The 26,693-nt window shown below is 33.3% G+C and overlaps 1 protein-coding gene across 4 annotated transcripts in view; it reads right to left on the bottom strand.

The window, feature by feature from the left end:
* The window catches only part of VPS13C (vacuolar protein sorting 13 homolog C), a 177,104-nt gene that overhangs the window by 33,430 nt on the left and 116,981 nt on the right, over window positions 1-26,693 (bottom strand). For all 4 annotated transcript variants that reach the window (XM_031955443.1, XM_031955444.1, XM_031955445.1 and 1 more), the window contains 7 exons: window positions 19,247-19,351; window positions 18,172-18,336; window positions 15,286-15,414; window positions 14,888-15,021; window positions 14,443-14,569; window positions 4,170-4,405; window positions 2,594-2,735 (listed from right to left, as the gene is read on the bottom strand). In XM_031955443.1, the coding sequence (XP_031811303.1) occupies window positions 2,594-2,735; window positions 4,170-4,405; window positions 14,443-14,569; window positions 14,888-15,021; window positions 15,286-15,414; window positions 18,172-18,336; window positions 19,247-19,351 (1,038 nt within the window). The remainder of the gene's footprint in view (window positions 1-2,593; window positions 2,736-4,169; window positions 4,406-14,442; window positions 14,570-14,887; window positions 15,022-15,285; window positions 15,415-18,171; window positions 18,337-19,246; window positions 19,352-26,693) is intronic.

The raw sequence follows: 26,693 nt of genomic DNA, 5'->3' as shown, positions 1-26,693 counted from the left end.
CCAAAGGAGAGAGCAGAGAAGTCAGAAGAGACAGGAAAAGGAAATATATCCAATAAGGGTGAAAATTTGGTAGAAATAAACTATGTATATAGAGCAATCAGTTCTGCTTGCCGGGACCTGAATTCTCACTTTTGGCTATAAATAGACAGCAGAAATTGAAATTTCTTATTCAATCAAAGAATAAGTCAAAATTTGTGTTCATGTAATTGAGCATTTCCCTGATCAAATGGTAGTAGATTATATGAACACTACATCTCTGTCTCAAAATATTTTGTATGTACCAAAGAATCTTGCTGACTATAGGCACCATGCTCTACCTACTGAGCAACCTAGCTGCCTCTGGATAAAGGAACAAGATGGTTCAGTGGACAGAGTCCCAGACTTGCAGTCAGGAAGGCTCATCTTGAGTTCAAATTTAGTCTCAAAGACTAGCTACATGACCCCAAGCAAGGCACTTAACTGTGTTTGCCTCGGTTTACTCATTTGAAAAAAATGGAGAAGAAAATGGTAAATCACTCCAGTATCTTTGCCAAGAAAACCTCAAAAGGAGTCACAAACAGCTGAAGACAACTGAAAAAGGGCTAAACAACAGCAATGTTAATTAATGCTAGACAACTAAGGGGTAATTATCTAAGTCAGATGTATTTATGTAATAAAGCCATATCTAATCAATGCATTAGAAACCAATGGATCCAAGAGATGGAATGTACTCAGATTGTATTCTAGAACGGGATACAAACCTTCCAAAAGTACGGAATCAGGAAATGGAATGCCATGTGCAAAATTATAGGAAGAAAATCAGTTTGGCTAGAATGTAATGCACATAATGGAAAGATGCTAGAATTAGGTCATGAAGAGTTTTAGATGACAAAGAAAGGGGTTTGTAGTTGATAGTAGAAGAATCAGGAGCCACTAGAGCTCAATTAATAGGGAAATAACCTGGTCAGACTTGTGATTTAGGAATATCTTTATAGTAACTGTCATAGATTGGAGAGAGATGAGATGTGAGGCATGGAGACCAAGTAGGAGTTTATTGCAGTAGTCCAGGCAGAGGTGGCTCCAAGAAGGGCACTGGGCACAGAAGGCTCGCCCTGGCAAACCTCTCAGCAGACAAGATAAACGAGATTAAGAGCAATTGACATCAGTTAGTTAGATGATATCTACAAGCATGGGAAGACTTTCCCTAGACAAATAGGTGGAAGAGAACAGTTTATTCATTGGAACAAAGCTGTGAAACCGCCTGAAATGGGAGCTGTGGAGTGCTTAGAGCTTGGTCAGGTAGTGAAGGCACAGAGGTCAGCTATGGCATCCTGGGCCATTGTCAGTCATCTCAACTTTTGTCCTGTCAGTGGATTTTGATGACTTAGGAAAATAGAAAGGCTGATGTCTTTGTGAAATTCTCTCTGTTAAATTTAATTCATATACATGCAAAGACATCATTCCATAATGTTATCAGTCCTCTTCAAAAATAAAGATGAACAATAATCTAGATAAATTACTTCTTTCAAAAACAAAGTGCCAAAAATAAAATATTTTGAAAGAAAAATATTAAAAAGTAAAGTTATACAGACACTATTAGTCAAAGAAGTGGGAGAACTAGGGAGAATATTCTATTCTACATGAATTTACAGATGAATTTTATCATTTTAAGAATAATTAGCATATATGCTGCAAAAAAAATCACTCAAAAATTTAGAAAACCATCTCCTTAACTTTTAATGAGACAAACATAATTCTAATATCTAAACAAGAAAAGGATAAAGCAAAAAAGAAAAATGTAGGTTAATATTTATGAATATTAATTTGAAATTGTAATTTTTAAATTAAAATTAAGCAAAAAAAGACCATAACAAAAGACCTTTTTTTTAAACTATGACCAAATTAAAGGTAAAAACAATTCAATACTAGAAAAATAATTAGCATAATTAATCATGCAAAAAAAAAAAAAACCAACCTACCCCTAAATCACATGGTTTTATTAACAGATGAGGAAAAAAATCTTTGGCAGATTAAAACACCAACATATGCTTAAAAAACCTATGAAGCACAAGCTCAGTAATGTTTTATTTTAATACAAAAAAGTAAATATGTGAAATACACATTTTATACTTGACATTTATAGCACGTATATGTAAGAAACAAATATCGATACCATGAGTAATTTCAATTTCTAAAATTATATGCTTTTCAATTTAGAAAGGATTTTAAGTCTTTTTGAACAGATTCCTCATTTTACAGTTGAAGAACCTGAGTAGCAGCAGTCAAGTGACTTGCCCAAAGTAGTTAAATGGTAGAATCAATGTATGAACTCAGGTTCTTTAACTTCAGATTTAGTGCTCTCTCTTATTGCTTCACCAAAATCTTAAAAATTCGTGAAAATTCCCATGAAAATACAACATAAAAGAACATTGTTACAGCTAAAATAACTCATTAAAATAAAAGAAAAAATGTAAAAATTTGTTAATTTTTGTTTCATACATATATATATATTAAACACTGTAATTCTTGCTTAGCGATATTTTCATTCTTATAAAGCCTACTAGAAAAGTATATGTCATTTGATATTAATATCATAAAATAAAATTAATAATACCTCAAAATTGCTGTCTAGTTTAATCCATTCATGCTCATTTGACCGAAGATACTTCTGATAGGCTTGTTCCAAAATAATTATGTGCTTTTGACTAAAAGGTTTCCATTTCCGTTTTGGTTTCATCTCCCAAACAACATCAGAGCTAGAATAATTCAATAATAAAATATACTTCAATAATCTACATATTTTAAAATGATAAAAATTTATACAAAATTTTTATTCATCACTAGATTCACATTTTTATTAAATATGTAAAATTTAATGACTTCACAAAATATTAAAATAAAGATTGTTTCTAACACAATTAACAATAATTTTCAAAGAACACAAAAAAAGCCCCCCAAAATTGCTCTAACAGGGGTATTTAAGACTTATTAAGAGCAAGCTTATGAAGCCTACAGAATCTTTTCACATTGATATTTTCAAATGTGCAAAATAAAATGCATATGGTATTTTGATAACTATATTACAATATAGTTATCAAAATAGTGAAACAAATCACTGATTGCAGCTTAAGAACTTTTGCACTAAAACATTTGCCACCTATTTAATACAGGAAGAATGCTGATTACATGTATAAAGGCACATAAGAAAAAAGTTAGATTTTACTTGTATAACTGATAGGCATTTAATTACTCATAGAGCTTAACAAGGTTCTAAACTAGGAATATTTAGGGAACAATTCAATGAAGAGAGAATTTATTTTTCTTTAGTATAAGAACAATAAGGAAAATTACCTATATAGAATATATCACAATTAATTTTTAAAATATTGCCTTTCCATTCTGCATATTTTCTTATGAAAGACCAAAAAGTAATTCTTTCCATAGAATGCACATTGGCAGTCATTTCAAATTGAGCTTCTGCTAAAGTACTAAGTGGGTGGGGGAAAAGAGCTTTAAAAGCAAAAGGTCTTTACAAGCCAAAAAATTAAACTTATGGTATGAACAGAACTTTGATTTTTGTAATGTCTAAATTCTTGCAATTATATAAAATATCTTATTATATCCAGTAAAAGAATCAATATGATTAATTACATTTTATGTTTCTCAAATAGCTACATTCCTAAAATAGTTTACTAAATTAAAGCAGGTTTAAAAAAATAACAAAACTATTTTTTTTGGCGGGGGGGGGGGAAGGAGGGATGGGGGGGGAAGAATGAGAGGGAGTCTGAGACAATGTAAAGTAGGGCTTAAAATTTGGAGGAGTTGGGTTGAATTCACACCTCGGACACAAATTAGCTGTGTATATAACCATGCTCATAGAATTGTGCCTCTCATGTTTTTAGCAACTTTGAACTGTAGAAAAGATGCTATCTTGCCCTGGTACCAGTAGTCTCTTCATCTAGAAGTTCTCTATGACATGAAATCTCAAATTTAGTCTCTTTGTCCCAACCTTTTCTTTGTGCAGCTACTGACTTAAGAGATCTGAAAGAAGTAACTGGCATCACCACTATTATAAATTTCTCAAGAATTACAGGAAAGAAATTTAAAATTCAGAAAAAGTGTTTCAAAATGTAACTGTCAAATATTTCCTACTCAATAACTTTTAATAATGTGTTTTCCTTATTCCATACCTAGTTATCCCAATATATGATATTTCCTGTTTATTTTCATTGTTAACCAGTGAAAGTCCAAGACTATGAAGTGACACATTTATTTCTTGATCAGCCTGTTCCATTTCTTCTGCTTGTCGTGCTTTGGAAACCAATGCAACATCATCAGTAAAAAGCAGTACTCTTTGGCGTCCATCCAGGAATGACACCCAGTGTATTTGAATATTTGCATCATATGGAAATTGTCCACATTCATCCTAAGAGAACAGAAAAAAATAAGCAAAGGAGGAATGGCAATAATAACTGATGTCAGTATAGTGCTTTAACAATTATCAAACAACTTTAGATGCATTACTATGTTAGATCATCACAATAATCCAATGCAGTAAATATTATTAAACACGTATTGCAGTTTAGCAAACACTGGCTCAGGAGTAGTCCCTTAATTTTCACTTAACTAGTTAATTTAAGAAGCAGGATTTGAACTTAAGCCTTTCCTGACCTCAAGTACTACACTCTTTCCCATGTATCACATTTCTACCCATTTAAAAGGAGAAAGTATGATTATGAGAAACTTTTATTCTAATGGAAAAAATTAAGCAAATTACATCAGATTTTCTATAAAATACCACATTATAAAAACATAGTGTTTTACTTATCAAAGCACTTTGATATTCATTTTTTAAAGCATTATAAAAACTAAGTAAAACAGAGGAAAAAAGCAGTATTATCTCCCTTTTATGGAGAAGAAAATGTAAACAAAGTTACCTAGTCATTTAGTGGTAAAAACATATAAAATGAGGAGCATGAACTGATGTGGACTCCAATAGCACAGAAGACAAAAGATTTTGTACCCTGTTTTTACTCTAATATTTACAGATCCTAAGGTAATGGTCACATATTGGGATATTAATGTAAGAAACCATTTCAAAAATAACTTCATTCTAATCTATTATGGTTCATATTTCTTTTAAGCATTCTGCTATGTAATAATTTTGGATGATAAACTTAACCTAACTAAACTAAAACCGTTCTAGTGTTATGCACAGAAATTTTGTTTTAATTTCTGTGTAAGTTTCAAAATAAAATTTAAAAGGCAGTACTTTATTTAATACTATAAAAAAGAAATTAAATCACATCAGACCACATTTCAAATACTGTATTCAATTCTAGACCCATTTTAAGAAATACTTTAACAAACTAGAGTAAATGGCAGAAGAGGGAAATAAGGATGATAAGGGATCTCAATCATAAGAAAGTAGAAATATTGAAGGAATTGGGATATTTAATATGAGGGAAAGGAAATAAGCATTTACTAAGTAACCACTATACATCAAGTATTGTGCTTAGTGCTTTACAAATATAATTTCATTTGATCCTTACATAACAATTCTGGAAAATAAGTACTATCATTATTCTTATTTTATACTTAAGAAAACTGATGTAGAAGTTAAGTGACTTGCCTAGTCTCCTAAAATTAGGCTAAATTTCAATTCAGATTTTCCTGACTCCAGGCCTAGGTCTCTATCTGCTGTATTACCTAGCTGCTTCTTAGTTACTAGAAGAGAAGAAACACTAGGAAAAAAGATATAAGAAGTGTCTTCAACTATATGAAGAGCTATTGGGTATGAGAGGAATTAACTATTTCTCTACAGAGAAAAAATATTTCAACAAGTTCAGCAAAGAAATGGGCTGCCTAGCAGTAGGAAAATCATTCCCATTACTATAAATATTTAAGCATAAATTGGATGACCAATTTTGAGGGATTTTGTAGATGGGATTCTTATATTAGTTGAAGGATTGAACAATGACTTAATTTTTAAGGTTCTTATCCACCTGAGAAATATACAAAAAACTTTGGCTTTCTTTTTTAATGGATGTTTCAAATGCAAGCTATTAGAAACATATATAATACTGACTCTAAAAGAATTCTAAAAATAAAACAACACCAACAAAAAACAATGTGGCAATGTGATGCAGTTTCAACTGTGTTGGATTTGAAGGCAGGAGACTTGGATTCAAATACTTAGGTACTCAAGACCTATGTAAATTCAGAAAAATCTCTTAATCTCCTTAGGGGGAGGGGGGAGGGAAGAGGAAAAGGAGGAAGGGGGATGAGGAATAGGAAGGGGGAAGGGGAAGAGGAAGTGGGAAGGGGGAGGAGGAAGTGGGAAGAGGGAGGAGAAGGAAGAGGAAGAAGAGGAAGAGGAGGAGGAGGAGGGGAAAGGAAAGGAAAAGAAAGGAAAAAAGCACTGGTCAAAGTGACTTTTAAGCTCCCAAACTTAGACTGTTTTGATCATATGAACCTCAGAGTCAAACACACTCTAATTGTGTGTGGGCCAAAGTTTGACTCAGCTCAGCAGCTCTGGTATATACATCTGAAACCAGAAATGAAACAAGGCACTCTCTTAATAATTAACATAAGGAGATTTACTAAACCATTGAAAGGGAAAGGCATTCAGAAAGAATATGCATCCAGGATATAGTCTTTTTTTTTTTTTAATAATTATAACTTTTTATTGACAGAACTCATGCCTGGGTAATTTTTTACAACATTATCCTTTGCACTCACTTCTGTTCCGACTTTTCCCTTCCCTCCCTCCACCCCCTCCCCCAAATGGCAAGTAGTCTTATACATGTTAAATATGTCCAAGTATATCCTAGATATACCATATGTGTGCAGAACCGAACAGTTCTCTTGTTGTACGGGAAGAATTGGATTCAGAAGGTAAAAATAACCTGGGAAGAAAAACAAAAATGCAAACATCCCAGTGTTCTTTCTTTGGGTGTAGCTGCATCTGTCCATCCTTGATCAATTGGAACTGAGCTAGATCTTTGTCGAAGAAATCACTTCCATCAGAATACATACTCACACAGTATCGTTGTTGAGGCATATAATGATTTCCTGGTTCTGCTCATTTCACTCAGCATCAGTTCATGTAAGTCTCGCCAAGCCTCTCTGTATTCATCCTGCTGGTCATTTCTTACAGAACAATAACATTCCATAACATTCATATACCACAATTTACCCGACCATTCTCCAATTGATGGGCATCCACTCAGTTTCCAGTTTCTGGCCACTACAAAGAGGGCTGCCATAAACATTCTCGCACATACAGGTCCCTTTCCCTTCTTTAAGATCTCTTTGGGATATAAGCCCAGTAGTAGCACTCCAGAATAATTGGATTCGGTCACAACTCCACCAACAATGCATCAATGTCCCAGTTTTCCCACATCCCCTCCAACATTCATCATTATTTTTTCCTGTCATCTTAGCCAATCTGACAGGTGTGTAGTGGTATCGCAGAGCTGTCTTAATTTGTACTTCTCTGATCAATAGTGAGTTGGAACACTCATATGAGTGGAAATAGTTTCAATTTCTTCATCTGAAAATTGTCTGTTCATATGCTTTGACCATTTATCAATTGGAAAATGGCTTGATTTCTTATAAATTAAAGTCAATTCTCTATATATTTTGGAAATGAGGCCTTTATCAGAACTTTTAACTGTGAAAATGTTTTCCCAGTTTGTTGCTTCTCTTCTAATCTTGTTTGCATTAGTTCTTTTTGTACAAAGGCTTTTTAATTTGATATAATCAAAAAATTTCTATTTTGTGATCAATAATGATCGCTAGTTTATCTTTGGTCACAAATTCCTTCCTCCTCCACAAGTCTGAGAGGTAAACTATCCTATGTTCCTCTAATTTATTTATAATCTCATTCTTTATGCCTAAATCATGGATCCATTTTGATCTTATCTTGTTGTACAGTGTTAAGTGTGGTTCCATATCTAATTTCTGCTATATTAATTTCTAATTTTCCCAGCAGTTTTTGAAATATTTCCCAGCAGTTCCCAAATAATGAATTCTTATCCCAAAAGTTGGGATCTTTGGGTTTGTCACACACTAGACTGCTATAGTTATTGACTATTTTGTCTTGTGAACCTAACCTATTCCACTGATCAACTAATCTATTTCTTAGCTAATATCAAATGGTATTGGTGACTACTGCTTTATAATATAGTTTTAGATCAGGTACAGCTAGGCCACCTTCATTTGATTTTTTTTTCATTGATTCTCTTGAGATTCTCGACCTTTTATTATTCCATATGAATTTTGTTGTTATTTTTTCTAGATCATTAAAATAGTTTCTTGGAGTCTGATTGGTGTAGCACTAAATAAATAGATTAGTTTAGGGAATACTGTCATCTTTATTATATTCGCTCAGCCTATCCAAGAGCACTTAATGTTTTTCCAATTATTTAAATCTGACTTTATTTGTGTGGAAAGTATTTTAAAATTTTGCTCAAATAATTCCTGACTTTACTTTGGTAGATAGATTCCCAAATATTTTATGCTGTCGACAGTTATTTTGAATGGAATTTCTCTTTGTATTTCTTGCTGTTGGATTTTATTGGTGATGTATAAAAATGCTGAGGATTTATGTGGATTTATTTTGTATCCTGCAACTTTGCTAAAGTAATGAATTATTTCTAATAGCTTTTTAGTAGAATCTCTGGGGTTCTCTAAGTATACCATCATATCATCTGCAAAGAGTGATAGTTTAATTTCCTCATTACCCACTCTAATTCCTTTAATCTCTTTCTTGACTCTTACGGCCGAGGCTAGCGTTTCTAATACAATATTGAATAATAATGGTGATAGTGGGCAACCTTGTTTCACTCCTGTTCTTACTAGGAAAGGTTCCAGTTTTTCCCCATTGCCTATGATGCTTACTGACAGTTTTAAATATATGCTCCTGACTATTTTAAGGAAAAATCCATTTATTCCTATCCTCTCAAGAGTTTTTATTAGGAATGGATGTTGGATTTTATCAAATGCTTTTTCTGCATCTATTGAGATGATCATATGTTTTTTGTTTATTTGATCATTGATATAGTCAATTATGCTAATAGTTTTCCTAATATCGAACCAGCCCTTCATTCCTGGTATAAAATCTACTTGGTCATAATGTACTATCCTGGGGATGATTTTCTGTAATCTTTTTGCTAATATTTTATTTAAGATTTTAGCATCGATATTCATTAGGGAGATTGGTCTATAATTTTCTTTCTCTGTGTTTCAACCCACCTGATTTAGGTTATCAGTATCATGACTCCTTCAATCCCTATTTTTTCAAACAGTTTATATAGCATTGGAGTTAATTGTTCTTTAAATGTTTGGTAGAAATTGATAAATGGTCAAAGGATATGAACAGACAATTCTCAAAGAAATGAAACTATTTCTATCCATATGAAAATATGCTCCAAATCATTATTAATCAGAGAAATGCAAATTAAGACAACTGTGAGATACCACTACACACCTGTCAGATTGGCTAGAATGACAGGGAAAGATAAAGATAATGAGGAATGTTGGAGTGGATGTGGGAAAACAGGGACACTGATACATTGTTGGTGGACCTGTGAACAAATCCAACCATTCTGGAAAGCAATCTGGAACTATTCTCAAAAAGTTACCAAACTGTGCATACCCTTTGATCCAGCAGTGTTTCTATGGGCTTATACCCCAAAGAGATACTAAAGAAGGGAAAGGGACCTGTATGTGCAAAAATGTTTGTGGCATCCCTGTTTGTAGTGGCTAGAAGCTGGAAAATGAAAGGATGCCCATTATTTGGAGAAGGGTTGAGTAAATTGTGGTATATGAATGTTATGGAATATTATTATTCTGTAAGAAATGACCAGCAGGATGAATACAGAGAGGATTGGTGAGACTTACATGAACTGATGCTAAGTGAAATGAGCAGAACCAGGAGATCATTATATACCTCAACAACGATACTGTATGAGGATATATTCTGATGGAAGTGGATTTCTTCAACAAAGAGATCTAACTCAGTTTCAATTGACCAAGGATGGACAGAAGCAGCTACACCCAAAGAAAGAACACTGGGAAATGAATGTAAACTGTTTGCATTTTTGTCTTTCTTCCCAGGTTATTTTTACCTTCTGAATCCAATTCTTCCTGTGCAACAAGAGAACTGTTTGGTTCTGCACACATATATTGTATCAAGGATACACTGTGTATTTAACTTGTATAGGACTGCTAGCCATCTGGGGAGGGGTAAAGGGAGGGAGGGGAAAAGTCGGAACAGAAGTGAGTGCAAGGGATAATGTTGTAAAAAAAATTACCCAGGCATAGGCTCTGTCAATAAAAGTTATAATAAAAAAAAATTTGGGGGGAGGAATTCACATATAAATCCATCTGGTCCTGGGGATTTTTTCTTAGGGAGTTGGTTAATAGCTTGTTCTATTTCTTTTTCTAAAATAGGACAGTTTAGGATATTTACTTCTTCCTCTGTTAATCTGGGCAAGCTATATTTTTGAAGGTAGTCTTCCATTTCATTTAAATTATCAAATTTATTGACATAAAGTTGGGCAAAGTAACCCCTAATTATTGCTCTAATTTCCTCTTCATTAGTGGCAAGTTCTCCCTTTTCATTTTTAAGACTACCAATTTGATTTCCCTCTTTCGTTTTTTTAATCAGATTTACTAAGGGTTTGTCTATTTTGTTGGGTTTTTCATAGAACCAACTCTTACTTTTATTAACTCAATAGTTTTTTTACTTTCAATTTTATTGATTTCTCCTTTTATTTTTAGAATTTCAAGTTTAGTGTTTGACTGGGGTTTTTTAATTTGTTCTTTTCTAGCATTTTTAGTTGTAAGTCCAATTCAATGACCTCTTTCTCTATTTTATGCAAATAGGCCTCTAGAGATATGAAATTTCCCCTTATTACAGCTTTGGCTGCATCCCACACATTTTGGTATGACGTCTCATTATTATCATTTTCTTGGATGAAGTTATTAATTATGTCTATGAGTTGCTGTTTCACCCAATCATTTTTTAGGATGAGATTATTTAGTTTACAATTATTTTTTGGTCTATTTTCCCCTGGCTTTTAATTGAATGTAATTTTCATTGCATTGTGATCTGAAAAGGATGCATTTACTATTTCTGCCTTACTGCATTTGAGTTTGAGGTTTTTATGTCCTAATATATGGTCAATTTTTGTATAGGTTCCATGAACTGCTGAGAAGAAAGTGTACTCCTTTCTGTCTCCATTTAGTTTTCTCCAGAGATCTATCATATCTAACTTTTCTAGTATTCTATTTACCTCTATGACTTCTTTCTTATTTATTTTGTGGTTTGATTTATCTAATTCTGAGAGTGCAAGGTTCAGATCTCCCACTATTATAGTTTTGCTGTCTATTTCTTCTTGCAGCTCTCTTAATTTCTCTCCTAAGAATTTAAATGCTACACCACTTAGTGCATATATGTTTAATATTGATATTGCTTCATTATCTATGCTACCCTTTAGCAAGATATAGTGCCCTTCCTTATCTCTTTTAATTAGATCAATTTTTGCTTTTCCTTGATCTGAGATCAGGATGGCTATCCCTGCTTTTTTGACCACCTGAAGCATAGTAGATTCTGCTCCAACCTTTTACCTTTACTCTGTGTTTCTCCAGGCTTCAGGTGTGTTTCCTGTAAACAACATATTGTAGGATTCTGGCTTTTAATCCATTCTGCTAACCGCTTCCTCTTTATGGGGGAGTTTACCCCATTCACATTTATGGTTAAAATTACGAACTCTGTATTACTTGCCATCTTGTTAACCCCTGGTTATGCTTTTCTCCCTTCCTTCTCCCTTACCCCCCTCCCCAGTATTAAACTTGTAAGCACTACTTCCTTCTCATAGACCTCCTTTTTTAGTATCCCTCCGCCCATCTTAGAGTTCCTCCTGTTTTATTCCTTTTCCTCATAATTTCTGTATTCCCTTCCGCTTACCTTATTTCTTCCCTTTTCCCCTCCCACTTTTCAATGAGGTAGGAGAAGTTTCACCATAAATCAAATATGTCTAATATTTTTATTTTTTAAGCCAATTCTGATGGCAGTAAGATACACACTATGTTCATCCCCCTCCATTCTTTCTCTCAGATAGAATAGTTTTTTCCTCTTCAGGATGTAAACTTCCCTTTACCCTTTTTCAAATACAATTTCCTTTCCACCTCTAGTTTTAAAACAAAGCATTATTCTTATATTCTTTATAGCAGAAATATAGTTCCCAAATTTCTTTTTTACCTTTTTTAGGTTTCTTTGAGTTCTATTTTATAGATCAAACTTTTGTTGAGTTCCAGTTTTTCATCAAAAAAAAATTCTTATTTGTTGAATGTCCATTTTCTCCCTGGAAAAAAGATGTTTTGGTGGGTGTTATTTTGGTGCATACCAATTCCTTAGCCTTTCAGAATATAATTTGTTTACAATTGCTAGATCCTGGGTAATCCTTATTGTGACTCCTCTATATTTGAATTGATTTTTTTCTAGCAGCTTTTATTATTTTTTCCTTTGGGTGATAGTTCTGGACTTTGGCCACTATATTTCTTGGTGTTTTGATTTTAGGGTTCCTTTCGGTAGGTGATCAATGAATTCTTTCAATTTCTATTTTACCCTCTGTTTCTATAACTTATGGGCAATTTTTTGATAATTTCCGAAAAATAGTTCAGGCTCTTTTTTCCATCTTATTTTTCAGGGAGTCCAATAATTCTCAGATTGTCTCTCCTAGATCTATTTTCCAGGTCTATTGTTTTTCCAAGAAGATATTTGACATTTTTTCCCATTATTTTTTTTTTTTTTTGGTTTTGCTTGACTGATTCTTGGAGTCTCCTCAAGTCATTCAATTCCATTTGTTCGATTCTGATTTTCAGTGAAGTATTTTCTTCACTCACTTTTTTTAATATCTTTTTCTAATTGCCCAATTGAATTTTTAAGTGAGATGTTTTGTTCCATGGAATTTTTTCCATTTCACCAATTTTATTTTTTAGAGAGCTATTTTCTTTTTCCAGTTCACTAATTCTGTTTTTCAAGGATTTGATTTCTTTATCCACTCTATCTTTAAGTGAGTGGGAAGACTTATCCAGACTCTCTTGCCAAGCTTCCCTTTCCTTTTCCCACTTTTCTTCTAGCTCTCTTGTGAAAGCCTTTTTAATTTCTTTTAGGAGAGTCTTCTGTGTTGAAGATCAGATCATATCTTCCTTTGGGGATTCATCTGGAGTCAGTCTGTTTTTAGTCTCCTCAGGGTTTAAAGTCTGCTCTCTATCCATATAGAAGCTATCAATGGTTAGGGTCTGTTTAAATTTTTTGCTCATTTTGTCAGAGAAGAATCAAAGAAAACAAACTTGCAAAAAAACAAATGCAGCCTGCTTTTTTTTTTTTGGGGGGGGGGGGGGGATGGTATTATGGAGATTCCTCTACAGACTGGGGGGGAAAGGAGGGGACAGCAGTGAGGCACTAGCAGGACAGCAATGGCTGCACTGCATCTGTGCTCTGAAACTCTTGAGATTCTGAGAACATGCTGAAACACTCTGGGTGGGTGTGGCCAGGTCCCAAGAGTTCCCTAGCTTTTTGCAGTTATAGTCTTCACCCCCTGTGCTTTTAGCTTCTCTGCTTGTCTAGTGGCTTGCTACCAGGGCAAAGTATGCAATACTGTAGTAAAGCTCTCCCTGCAGAGATGGCTGAGATCACACCCCACCCCCCTCAGGTCTGCTCAGCTGTGGCTGGCTAAAGTGCTGGATCTAAAACCCTCCCCGCCCTCAAGCAAAAACAGATCTTTTCTGGTGAATTTCAAGGATGCCTTCTCTTGGTAATTATTTATGGTTTGTTTGTTTGTTTGTTTTTTTCAGTCAAGCATTAATTCCCAGGCTTGTCATGAAATAAATTCTGAGAGAAACCACAGAGCTTAAATAGATGTGTACGTCCTCTCCGCCATCTTGGCTGGAAGTCTCAGATATAGTCTTGAGTAAACTAAAGTTTTCCTTTGTTGCTGTTGGTCATTGACAACTGCCTAAGACTTAGACCCTTAAACTAATTCAATTTTGAAGGAAGTTTCAATACATTTTAAGAATTCATGCAAAGTAAATGAAAGGGCCTTTGGAATATACTTATATCACATACATTTATATTTCACCAAATTTTTTTTTTCACTTAGTCTTTAAAAGTATCTCTAACCCACCAACTCCACCTCAAATTACTCTTTATCTTAATCTGTAGACATAAAACTAAAAGGCTAAATTATCATTTTTTTCCTTCTATTTCCAACATACTGTTAACCTTAGTATACAATGAATGCTTGTGAATAGACTAGATGGAAATCTTCATATAAAGTCATTCACATAGTATCAAATGGCAAATAAAGCCTTTGTATAGTCACCCTATTCAATTTCCTCACATCCAAAAATGGTTACATTTAATAGCATACATATCTTTTAAAGTCATACCTTTAACAGGTCATGTTCTCCCACATTTTCTGCATATCTCCATGTTATTTTTTTGGTGCCAGTAGGATCTGCCCAAGCAAAGAGTCGTACTTGTCTGGGTAGTAAAACCATTTCTTCCTGTGATCCACTAAAGTACAAATGACAGAGTAAAAAGGAAAAATGATAAAAATGAAAATGGAGAAACATAAAATGTGTACTATTAATTCAAACTACAAGTTAATTCTCCATTTTAAGGCTTTTTAAATAATTCCTATTATATCATTTATTTAGTATTATTATTCAACCTGATATCAGATATAACAAGAATATAATATTCTCACTATGTTCACTCAACAGATAATGAAAGAAAAGGAAGAGAAATGTTTAAATAAATAGGTTTAATTTGTAAAAGGAAATATATATACAGCTATAAGAAATGTGTATTTCCCATTAACTCTTTACATACCTTTGTTTATATTGAAGAATGTCCCACGGTGTTTGGTTAATGATTAGGGCAGGTGCAGATCCTTCATGATAATCAGAAAAGGTTATCACAGTTGAATGTTCAGCAAGGTTTACATCTACCAAAATACCTCCATTCTATTATTGGGAAGGAAAGAATGAGAAATGATTAAAATTAATCCAATATAAATTCAAAAAAAGTTTTCAAGGAAAAAACGTTTACCATTTGCTCTGAAATAAAAATTTCCTTTTCCCAAATACCTGTCAGATTCTAATTTATTCACTACTATTCCATGAGATTTTCATAAAATGAATACAAGTAAATTTTTTAAAGTAGCACACTAGACTATCTTTGAAGAAATTTTTAAAATGATGACAATCTGACAATAAGTCAAAACTTACCAGTTCTTCTAAGCTCAATAATGTGCCATTATCTTGTTGATTATAAAAGAATGGCTTGGAGGATCCTTCACAGCCCACCACACGCACACAAAGTTTGCCTGACAAATTTTCAGGCCAAAATGGAAGACACTGAAAATATAAAAGATGCCTATTAGTCTGTACACCCAACATTTTAGTCTTAAAAAAGCTATATTAGTTTTCTAAAACTTTGTATATCTCCAAAATCACAACTGAACCAAAATAAAACTTGATGACAGGAAAAGATAATGATAAATGTTGAAGGGGATGCAGGAAAACTGGGATACTAATACATTGTTGGTGGAACTATGAACTGATTCAACCATTCTGGAGAGCAGTTTGGAATTATACTCAAAAACTTATCAAACTGTGCATACCCTTTGATCCAGCAGTGTTACTACTGGGCTTATATCCCAAAGAGACCTTAAAGGAGTGAAAAGGACCCATATGTGCAAAAATGTTTGTGGCAGCCCTCTTTGTAGTGGCAAGAAACTGGAAACTGAGTAAATGCCCATCAATTGGAGAATGGCTGAATAAATTGTGGTATATGAATGTTTGGAATATTATTGCTCTGTAAGAAATGACCAACAGAATGATTTCAGAGAGGCCTGGAGAGACTTACATGAAGTGATGCTGAGTGAAATGAGCAGAGCCAGGAGATCAATGCACACAGCAACAACAAGACTATATGACAGTCAATTCTGATGGACGTGGCTCTCTTCAACAATGAGATGATTCAAACCAGTTTCACTTGTTCAGTGATGAAGAGAGCCATCTACACCCAGAGAGAACCATGGGAACAGAGTGTGGAACACAACATAACATTCTCACTCTTTCTGTTGTTGTTTGCTTGCATTTTATTTTGCTTCTCTTCTTTTCTTGTGCAACATGATAATTGTATAAATATGTATGCATATATTGGAATTAACCTATATTTTAACATGTTTAACATATGTTGGACTACTTGCCATCTAGGAGAAAGTGTGGGAGAAATTGGGGGAAATTGCAACATAGGGTTTTACAGGGGCTAATATGAAGAATTGTCCATGCATACGTTTTGAAAAATAAAAAGCTTTAATTAAAAAAAAAAAAAAAGAAAAAAAGAAAAGATATGATAACAACTTTTGGATAATAATTTGGAGAGGAATTCTTGCATCACTAGATAGTCCCTGAAGTTCTAAGACTAATTTATCTTATTTCCTTGCCAAAGCCAAGCTTTCTGTACATATCTTGATTTCCATTTTCAGCAGATCACCCTACTATTATCACTACTGTCTGTTTTATCTTAAATCTCTATCTACTAGCTCCTAACCCACTACATACAAATACACCCATATGTCTACATATGCTTAAAAAAATCCTCATTTGATCAAAACAATGACCACCCTACTAGCTGTCACTTGAGATCTCTCTGCCCAATCTCAAAACACCTAAAGAAAGCAATCTACATTTGGTGCCTTTATTTCTTCTCTTACTTTCTTCTAAACCCTCTAAAAGCTCATGATTTAAAAGAAAATCCTTTCTCCAAAGTTATCAATCATATATTATCTGAACATGCAATGTCCTTATTTTAATTCTAATCTATTTTGAACTCCATGAAGCATGATACTTTTAATATGCTTTTTTTTTTTCCTGGACTTATTCTTTAATAGACTGTTTTGGTGACACTCCTACTTCTCCTCCCTGTCTGCTCCCTATCAAGATCTTTTGCTAAATCTTATCTGCGTCATGCCCACTAAATCTGAATGTCTCCTTCCCTACTGTCATTGATCCTCTTTTCTTTTCTGTCTATTCTATGTAACTTAATGATCATATCAACTCACTGCAGATGATTCTAGATATCTCTCTCCAAATTTCATTTAACTAGAGATCACCACATCATCAAACACCTATTGGACATCTCAAACGGTATGTCCCAGAGACATCTCAAATTCAACATGTCCCAAATAGAATTCATTATCTTTCCCCAAAAATATAATATTTTTTGTTCATTTTATTTTTATGTTATGGAATAAAACAAGCATTTCTATAACATGGCATAATAAAAAAAAAAAAAGATGATTACACATGAAACTGAAAATCTATTATGAATGAACTGCTATTCCTTTTAGTAACAAGGTTATTACATAAACTTCTCTTTCTTCTTTCTCCTCCCTCTATAAATCTGTTTCTTAATGTTGACTTATTTTTCCCAAAATACCAAGGCCTACACTAATTCTTAGCTTTATTTTTCCTAATATTCAAACAACACAAACTATTACTTTCATCTCCAAATCCTCCTCTCCTCCTTCCAGGTTCAGGTCATGATCTCCCTTTTTCCAGCCATTCCAACCCACAGTGATTTTTTTCCTTCTTTGAATTCCACTGAACTTTATTATTCTTGATGAGTTTCTTTATTTCTCTGAGTTTCAAAGTTTCTGCAAAATAAGAGGGCCTAGAATGCTCTGACCATTTTATACTTCATATCTTAATAGTTTTTATAACATTACTGTACTGCTGAGGTGTTTCATGTGTGGAAGTCTTATCACCTTAATGGGAATGCAGACATGACTTCTTCTACTGCATCTATAGAGTGCAGAAAGTGTTCAATATTTGTTCCTTCAATATCTGGTTAAGTTGTATTGTGAGTGAATATTATCAATATGTCTTATCTATGAATAATATACATTTTTATAATATAAAAAGAAAAAAACCTTTCCAAAGCTGTTGGACTTTATATAGAAATCTGTAAAGACAGTGCCATTGTGTTTCTCAGAAGGACAAAGAGAAAGGTATTTCCTAGACAATTACATTACAAATGCATTTCCTACATACATACCATCATTTATTAGAAAAATCATTTATAATAATATTAATGAAATATTTTACCTCAGAAGAGGCTATATAGTTCCATTTATTTGTTGGTAATGAGCCATCAGGTGCAATTTCTCCAACTTCCAATTCCATTGAAGACTTATTGGCAATAGTAAAGAAAGGAGTCAGTGTAACTATCCTTGTTAGATTAAAACTGCTCATTTTGATGCTAACTCCAACCTAGGAAAGAAAATAAGTTAGTACTATGCTTCACCCCACCTTTTTTAGTTAAATACCAACAAAAAAAAAGACACCTTAGAATTCAAATTAAGATTATTTAAAATTTTTCATGGCTATTATCATTTTAACGCTGAAAATATTTTTAAATTAAGTATTAAATTAAGCATTTAAATTGAACATCCAAAATATTGTCCTTTCTCTCTGACATCACTGGCAGTCAATTAAAAAGGTATAATTTCCCTAATGCATCAATAGCAAACGAGTGCATAAGTATAGCTATAAATAATTTTTGAACTATATTACTTAATTTTTAAATATAAAAATTTAAACATAATTTTAAATATAAATAAAATATATTATTTTAAATATAAATTAAAATAATTTAAAAATATATTAAATATGATTTAAATATTTTAAATATATTTAAGATATATTTAAAATAAACATAAATAAATATATAATTTTTGAATATTTATAAAAACCATGACACAAGACAATATAATATTACCATTTTTAATTATGAAATTTCAATGCAATATCAAATTAGTTGCTAATTTTGATACATCTTATTTATACAGCCAACTCTGTGAATAAATTTAGTAAAAATTAAAGATAGTATTTGCCTTTTCTAACACCATATCACTATAGCAAAAAATTGAAGGAATTTCAAACATCAAATAAAAATCAGTTTAAATGAGTATAAGAACAGTTCAATCACAATATTCTAAAAATTGACCAGTGTAGCCAATGACTTGGAGACAAAGACATGTCCAGAGAATAAAGTAATCCACATAAAATACTGATTATCCAGATATCAAGTTTGGAAAATACTATCAGGTACAGTGGATTACTACCATTTTTTGTAAATGTGAAGAGAAGATAAAATTAATAAAAACATGTAGCATCTTACCAGATATTCCATATTATTGGCAGGACATTTTACACAACCATAACTTCCTACTGTGTCCAATGAAAAACTACTGGACCAGACGCTAGTTGAAATTCTTAATTGTACCTGCACCAGAGAATATATATCATTATTTAAAAATTAGTTGATATTGCATCAGTTTTAGTTGGTGAAATACTTATTAAGCATTTTCCTTGTTACCCCAGAATTCTGTGAAGTTATCGAACTAGGCCATATAGAAAAATAGACAAAAGAATCAAATAACCTTGGGCAGTGGGAAATTCTCTAACTCAGAAAAATAACAGAAAACTTCTAAACTTCAATTCCTCATCTATAAATGATGTAAATGATGATATAAAAAATGATGTAAATTTAACTGATAACTAAAACCTATTTATAAGGCTGGCATGATGATAAAAGTCAAACATGTTAAATGTTTCTGAAAACCTTGTGCCACATAACTACATCCAAAGTCAGTTGGCATAAAGACCAAGGTTGGTGAACCATGAGTTACCCAGCATGGGAGGAGATGCAGAACCTTAGGAAAGCACAATCAGAGGGGAAGGAGTCAGGAAGCAAATGATGAAGAAAATAAGAAATTGGTGAAGATGGGGGGAGTGACTGAAATTACCAAAAATTTCAGGGAAAAGTAATCTCAAGGTCTTAAAAGTAGATAAGTTATCTGGAAAAATAGTGACAATAGAAGGAAATATAACTTCCAGATGTAGTAAACAAATTCAGGCCTTTATGAAAAGTGCAAAATGAAGGAAAAGAAGTAAACATTTTATGAGACAAGAGAATTCTGGAATTTGTGGAGAATGTGGAACAACACTACACATTGTTTTAAGCAGTTTGAAAGAGAAATGAAAATTACGAGAGCAGAATTTATGTCCTATACAGCAAAAATAATGAATAGAATAAAAAAACATGTTTTAAAAAAGGAGAAAAAAAAAGAAGGCCTCATTTGAGAGTTAAGAAAGGGTTCAAGTAATGAATGCTCCTATGAATAAAGGGAAATGAGGAGCTTAAAAATGAATAAGACAGAAATTTGGATATTAAAAAAAATCTGAAAAACTGAAAAAATATTTCTTGAGAAAGGAGGAGTTGGAACCCCTGGGGAGCAACTGGTACCTCAAGGAGTAAAACACAAGCACAATAAAATTCTCAAGCAAAGGTAGGGGGGAAAATAAATTAGGGAGAGGGTAGATCAATGTCTGGGAGAGCATAGATCAATGTCTGGGAGAGCGAAGAACTCTACCATGGAGCAATATCCCCTCTGACACTTGCAATAACTGACACTTCTGACAGTGAGGCACAATGGAAAAGTGGAATTCATAAGGTAAATCCAACAAAGCAATGGCATCTAAGAGGGGAGAGCCTAGAATGAATGTCTTGAACACTTTGATTATATAAAGAATACAGAGAAAAGACAAGAGACCAGACGATTGTAACAATCATGAATCTAACAATGGAATGAGGGTCTAGAGTAAACAGAAAGAAAAGATGAACAATGAATAAAGTGAAAGAGATCCTTCTAGGAAAGGGGTGGAAAAAAAATAAAAAATTATAAAAAGCTAATGAATAGTACTATCTGAAACAAATGAAAGGAAGGGGGGGATCTACCTGACTGAGAAGATAAAAGAGGGGGGAAATCTATAACCAAAAAACAACAGGAAAAAAGGAACAAATAAACAAAGCCTTGGAAAAAAAATGATAACAAAAAGAGGGTATCAGAGCAGAAAAAAAAAAACCCAGTGAGAACAGGGTTACCTTAAAAAAAATTAAAGAAGAAATATACTATTGTGTTTACAATGGAAGAAAAAAAAACTTAGGGAAAAAATAATTTTAGAGACAGGCAGGGGGAAAACATACCAAATTTATGACTTTGAATGAAAAATGTATTTAAAAATCAAATAAAATTAAAGAGTGACAGATTAGATAATAAAATCTCTACAAGAAACATTTTTTTTAAAAAAAACACACAAAATCAGTCAAGAAAAAAACAAAAAGGTCATTAACACAAACATACAAACTGCCAACATTCAAATATAGGGAGATGTTACATATGTCCATTCTGAACACTATTATTGGAACCAAAGAGAAAGTCTAATTAGATGAAGTATGGGAGAGGTTCTATTATGTCTTTATGATCTTAGAAGACGAATGGAAAAAATAGGGAAAGAGGAACACCTTGGGACACAGGGCAGGGAGTAGGAAGAAGAGAGAGTGATTTTAGGGAAAATAATATCACACAGATGATGTAAACAAGGGCAAGACAGGAAGGGCGGTATTGGCATGAGCCTAATTCTCATCTGAACTGGCCAAAGGAAATGCACATGCACGCGCATACATGTGAGCCGGAATATACATATGGGTGCACATTTGTACCCATATGCGCATACATGCAACATGAACAGACTCAGATACAAAGAGAATAGGAGGAAAGGGGAAAAGAGACAATTGAAGGAAGGGCAGATTAACGTAGGACTTAATCCCAAATAAAAAAAAAAAAACCCTCTAAACATGACAAAAATATCCACAGGTCTTTTTAGAAGTGGCAAAGAAAATGAATTTGAGATTTTGCTTACAAAATAAATAATAATTAAACAAGTTCAGCATCTAAGTTGTGCTATGAAAGAAACTGTAAAAGAATGTTTTCGATGAAACGTGAAAAAAACTTGTATGAAATGAGCAAAGTGAAGGGAAAAAAAACCAGGAGAACAATTTATAGTGACATAACATGGTAAAGACAAACAACTTTCAAAGAATTAAAGACTATGATCAGCCTACATCCAAACATGGTTTGGAGGATTAATGAGTAAATATGATACCTGACAGACTCAATGAACTTGGAGTGAAAAATGAAAGATTTTTTTTTTGGACATGGTCAATGCTTGACTACACATATTTGTAACAGGGACAGGGGAAGGAGGCTTGGAATGGAAGGGAAGAATGGCAGACTTTTGCCAAAAGAAAAAAAATAATTATTATTATAAATAAAAAGAAAAAAGTAGACCCTCAGACTATCCTCAGAATTTATAAGATTAGTGATCATACCATCAAGACCAAGTTTTCAGATTTGTACATGCCAAATTTGGAGGCAGGAGAACAGTTCCTGGAGGGAGGGTATAAAGGGCTGAAACTCTGAGTTAATGCACTGGGGTCAGATCACCGAGCACTTAAGGCTAATTACTGATTGGACAATGCTCTATTTTAGCCTATGCTTGAAAAATAACCCTTCCCACTATTCTGTGCTGGTTCGATCTTTTAGTGTATACAGAGAATTGTAGGAGAGACTAGGGGGTGGAGTAAGACAAGCCAAAGTCACTTTGGCGGTAGAGGAGAAGAAGGAAGGTCGTGGAGATCCTGTGTCCATTCCTTCACTTCTACCCCTAAAGACAAAGAACTTTTGCTTATCCTGACTCCAGCTGATTCTAAAGTATCCAGAGTGCTAACTCAGTTTTCACAGGAGGATCCTACACTCAACTTTAGATGGTTTGACCAAGGTCTTCCCAAGGTATCAGACGTGTTCTTGTGAAGAAGATGGAAAGATGTGGATTAAAGTAACGAAATGGATTTGGAACTGGTTGAATGGCTGGATCACAAAGAATATTTATTAATAATCTGGGGCCTACTTTGAAGAAAGTTACAAAGGGAGTACACAAAGATCTATAACTGGCTCTCTGCTGTTTAAAATATCAAATAATGACCCACACTTAACACCGTACACCAAGATAAGGTCAAAATGGTTCTATGATCTGAGCATAAAGAATGAGATTATAAATAAATTAGAAGAACACAGGATAGTTTACCTCTCAGACTGTGAAGGAGGAAGGAATTTGTGACCAAAGAAGAACTAGAGATTATTATTGATCACAAAATAGAAAATTTTGATTATATCAAGCTAAAAAGTATTTCTAGTCATATGAAAAGATGTGCTAAATCATTATTAATCAGAGAAATGCAAATTAAAACAACTCTGAGATATCACTACACATCTCTCAGTTGGCTACGATGACAGGAAAAGATAATGCTGAATATTGGAGGGGATGTGGGAAAACTGGGACACTGCTACATTGTTGGTGTTATTGTGAATGAATCCAACCATTCTGGAGACCAATTCGGAATTGTGCTCAAAAAGTTAGCAAACTGTGCATACTCTTTGATCCAGGAGTGTTACTACTGGGTTTATATCCCAAAGAAATACTAAAAAAGGGAAAGGGACCTATATGTGCCAAAATATTTGTGGCAGCCCTGTTTGTAGTGGCTAGAAACTAGAAAATAAATGGATGCCCATCAACTGGAGAATGGCTGAATAAACTGTGGTATATGAATGTTATGGAATATTATTATTCTGTAAGAAATGACCAGCAGGATGATTTCAGAAAGGCCTGGAGAGGCTTACAGGAACTGATGCTGAGTGAAATGAGAAGGACCAGGAGATCATTATATACTTCAACTGCAATACTGTATGATGATCAATTCTGATGGACATAGCTCTTTTCAACAATGAGATGATTCAAATCAGTTCCAATGGTTCAATAATGAAGAGAACCAGCTACACCCAGAGAGAGAACGATGGGAAATGAGTGTTTCCCATCACATCATAACATAGAATTTCCACTCTGTTATTATTTGCTTGCATTTTTATTTTCCTTTACATGTTATTTTTACATTCTTTCTAAATCCAATTTTTCTTGTGCAGCAAGATAACTATATAAACATGTATACACATATTTTATTTAACATATACTTTAACATATTTAATATACATTGGACTGCCTGCCATCTAGGAGGAGAGGTGGAAGGAGGGGAAAAGTAGAACAGAAAGTTTCACAAGGGTCAATGATGAAAAACTACCCATGCATATGTTTTGTAAATAAAAAGCAATAATAAAAATAAATAAATGAGCAAGCGAATAAATAAATTAATTAATTAATAATGTTTTGGATAAAAGAATATAAAGTATACTTTTGCAGATGACACAAATCTCAAAAGCATAGTTAATGCATTAGAGAAGAGGATCCAAAAAGATATTGACTACTATATCATTGTGCCAATGCCAAAGAGATTAAATTTAATAGGGAAAACTATAGTCTTACATTTGGTTCAAAAATTCAAATTCACTAATACAATATGGGATGATATAACTAGATGGAAAATTCAAAAAAAAATCAGGGTTTTAGTAGGCTATAATCTCAGTCTCAATTGATATTATGATATGAGAGTCAAAAAAGTTAATGACATCTTAGATTGCATTATAAGAGAAGTATAGACGAGAAAGGCTGGATTCAGCCCTGGCAAATTCATATCTGGAACATTACATTTGATTACTAATACACTTTGAGAACCTGATAAATCTAAGAGCGCCTACCTAGCAAAGGATCTTGACATCTTTTACATGGATTAAATGAAGGAACTAGGAAAGAGAAGACCTGTGGAAGATATGAAAGATATGTCCTATGAAAAAGGGAAAAGGTTTGCTTTGCTTGGCCAATCAATGAGATTACAAGCAGACACTATACAAACATCTTCCAGGCAAGCTTTCTGAAATCCTCATCTTTCCCATAAACATTCCTTTCTATTTTTAATTTCTTGATCTAGGAATGATAATCCAATTAGCACTCTCATAATCATCCTATGGTTTTAGTCATCATCCCTGTGACTTTTTTTTTTTAATTCAATCATTTATTTATTTTTTTATTGTATAATCTTTCTTTATTATAACTTTTTATTTATAAGATATACGCATGGGTAATTTTTCAGCATTGACAACTGTAAAACCTTTTATTCCAATTTTTCCCCTCCTTCCCCCCATCCCCTCCCCCAGATGGCAGGTAGACCAATACATGTTAAATATATTAAAGTATATGTTAAATACAATATATGTATACATATCCATACAATTATTTTGATGCAGTAGGAGAATTGGACTTTGAAATAATATATATTTAACCTGTGAAGAAAATCAAAAATGCAGGTGGACAAAAAAAAAAAAAAAGATTAGAAATGCTATGTAGTGGATCACACTCATTTCCCAGAGTTCTTTTGCTGGGTATAACTGGTTCTATTCATTATTGAACAAATGGAACTGTTTTGGTTCATCTCACTGTTGAAGAGAGCCATGTCCATCAGAACTGATCATCATATAGTATTGTTGCTGAAGTATATAATGATCTCCTGGTTCTGCTCATTTCACTTAGCATCAGTTCATGTAAGTCTCTCCAAGCCTCTCTGTATTCATCCTGCTGGTCATTTATTACAGAACAATAATATTCCATAATATTCTTATGCCACAATTTATTCAGCCATTCTCCAATTGATGGACATCCATTCAGTTTTCAGTTTCTGGACACTACGAACAGGGCTGTCACAAACATTCTTGCACATACAGGTCCCTTTCCCTTCTTTAAGACCTCTTTGGGATATAAGCCCAGTAGTAACACTGCTGGATCAAAGGGTATCACAGTTTGATAATTTTCTGAGCATAGTTCCAAATTGCTCTCCAGAATAGCTGGATGTATTCATAATTCCACTAACAATGCATCAGTGTCCCAGTTTTCCCACATCCCCTCCAACATTTCACATTATCTTTCCCTGTCATTCTAGCCAATCTGACATCTGATAGGTGTGTAGTGTATCTGAGAGGTGTCTTAATTTGCATTTCTCTGATTAATAATGACTTGGAGTATCTTTTTGTAAGGCTAGAAATAGTTTCAATTTCTTCAACTGAAATTTGTTCATATCCTTTGACCATTTATCAATTGGAAAATGGCTTGATTTCTTATAAATCAGAATCAATTCTCTATATATCTTAGAAATGAAGCCTTTATCAGAACCTTTGACTATAAAAATGTTTTCCCAGTTTATTGTTTCCCTTCTAATTTTGTCTGCATTAGTTTTGTTTGTACAAAAGCTTTTCAATTTGATATAATCAAAATTTTCTATTTTGTGATCAATAATGATCTCAAGTTCTTCTTTGGTCACAAATTCCTTCCTCCTCCACAGGTCTGAGAGGTAAACTATCTTATGTTATTCTAATTTAGTTATAATCTCATTCTTTATGCCTAGGTTACGAACCCATTTTGACCTTATCTTGGTGTACGGTGTTAAGTGTAGGTCAATGCCTAGTTTCTGCCATACTAATTTCCAATTTTCCCAGTAGTTTATGTCAAACAGTGAATTCTTATCCCGAAAGCTGGGGTCTTTGGGTCTGTCAAACACTATATTATTAAAATTTTTGACTATTTTGTCCTTTGAACCTAACCTATTCCACTGATGAACTAGTCCATTTCTTAGCCAATGCCAAATGGTTTTGGTAACTGCTGCTTTATAATATAGTTTTAGATCTGGTACAGCTAATCTCTGTGATTTCTTAAATCAAAATACTTTAACCTTGGAAGCTCTGTGGGATATTGAATTTTTTAAAAAAAAAAGCTTCTCTGACAAT

The sequence above is a fragment of the Sarcophilus harrisii genome, chromosome 2 (genome assembly GCF_902635505.1).
Source record: "Sarcophilus harrisii chromosome 2, mSarHar1.11, whole genome shotgun sequence".
Lineage (NCBI taxonomy): Eukaryota > Metazoa > Chordata > Mammalia > Dasyuromorphia > Dasyuridae > Sarcophilus > Sarcophilus harrisii.
The sequence above is the reverse complement of the archived record's forward strand: the minus strand, read 5'-3'. Positions and strand labels throughout refer to the sequence as shown.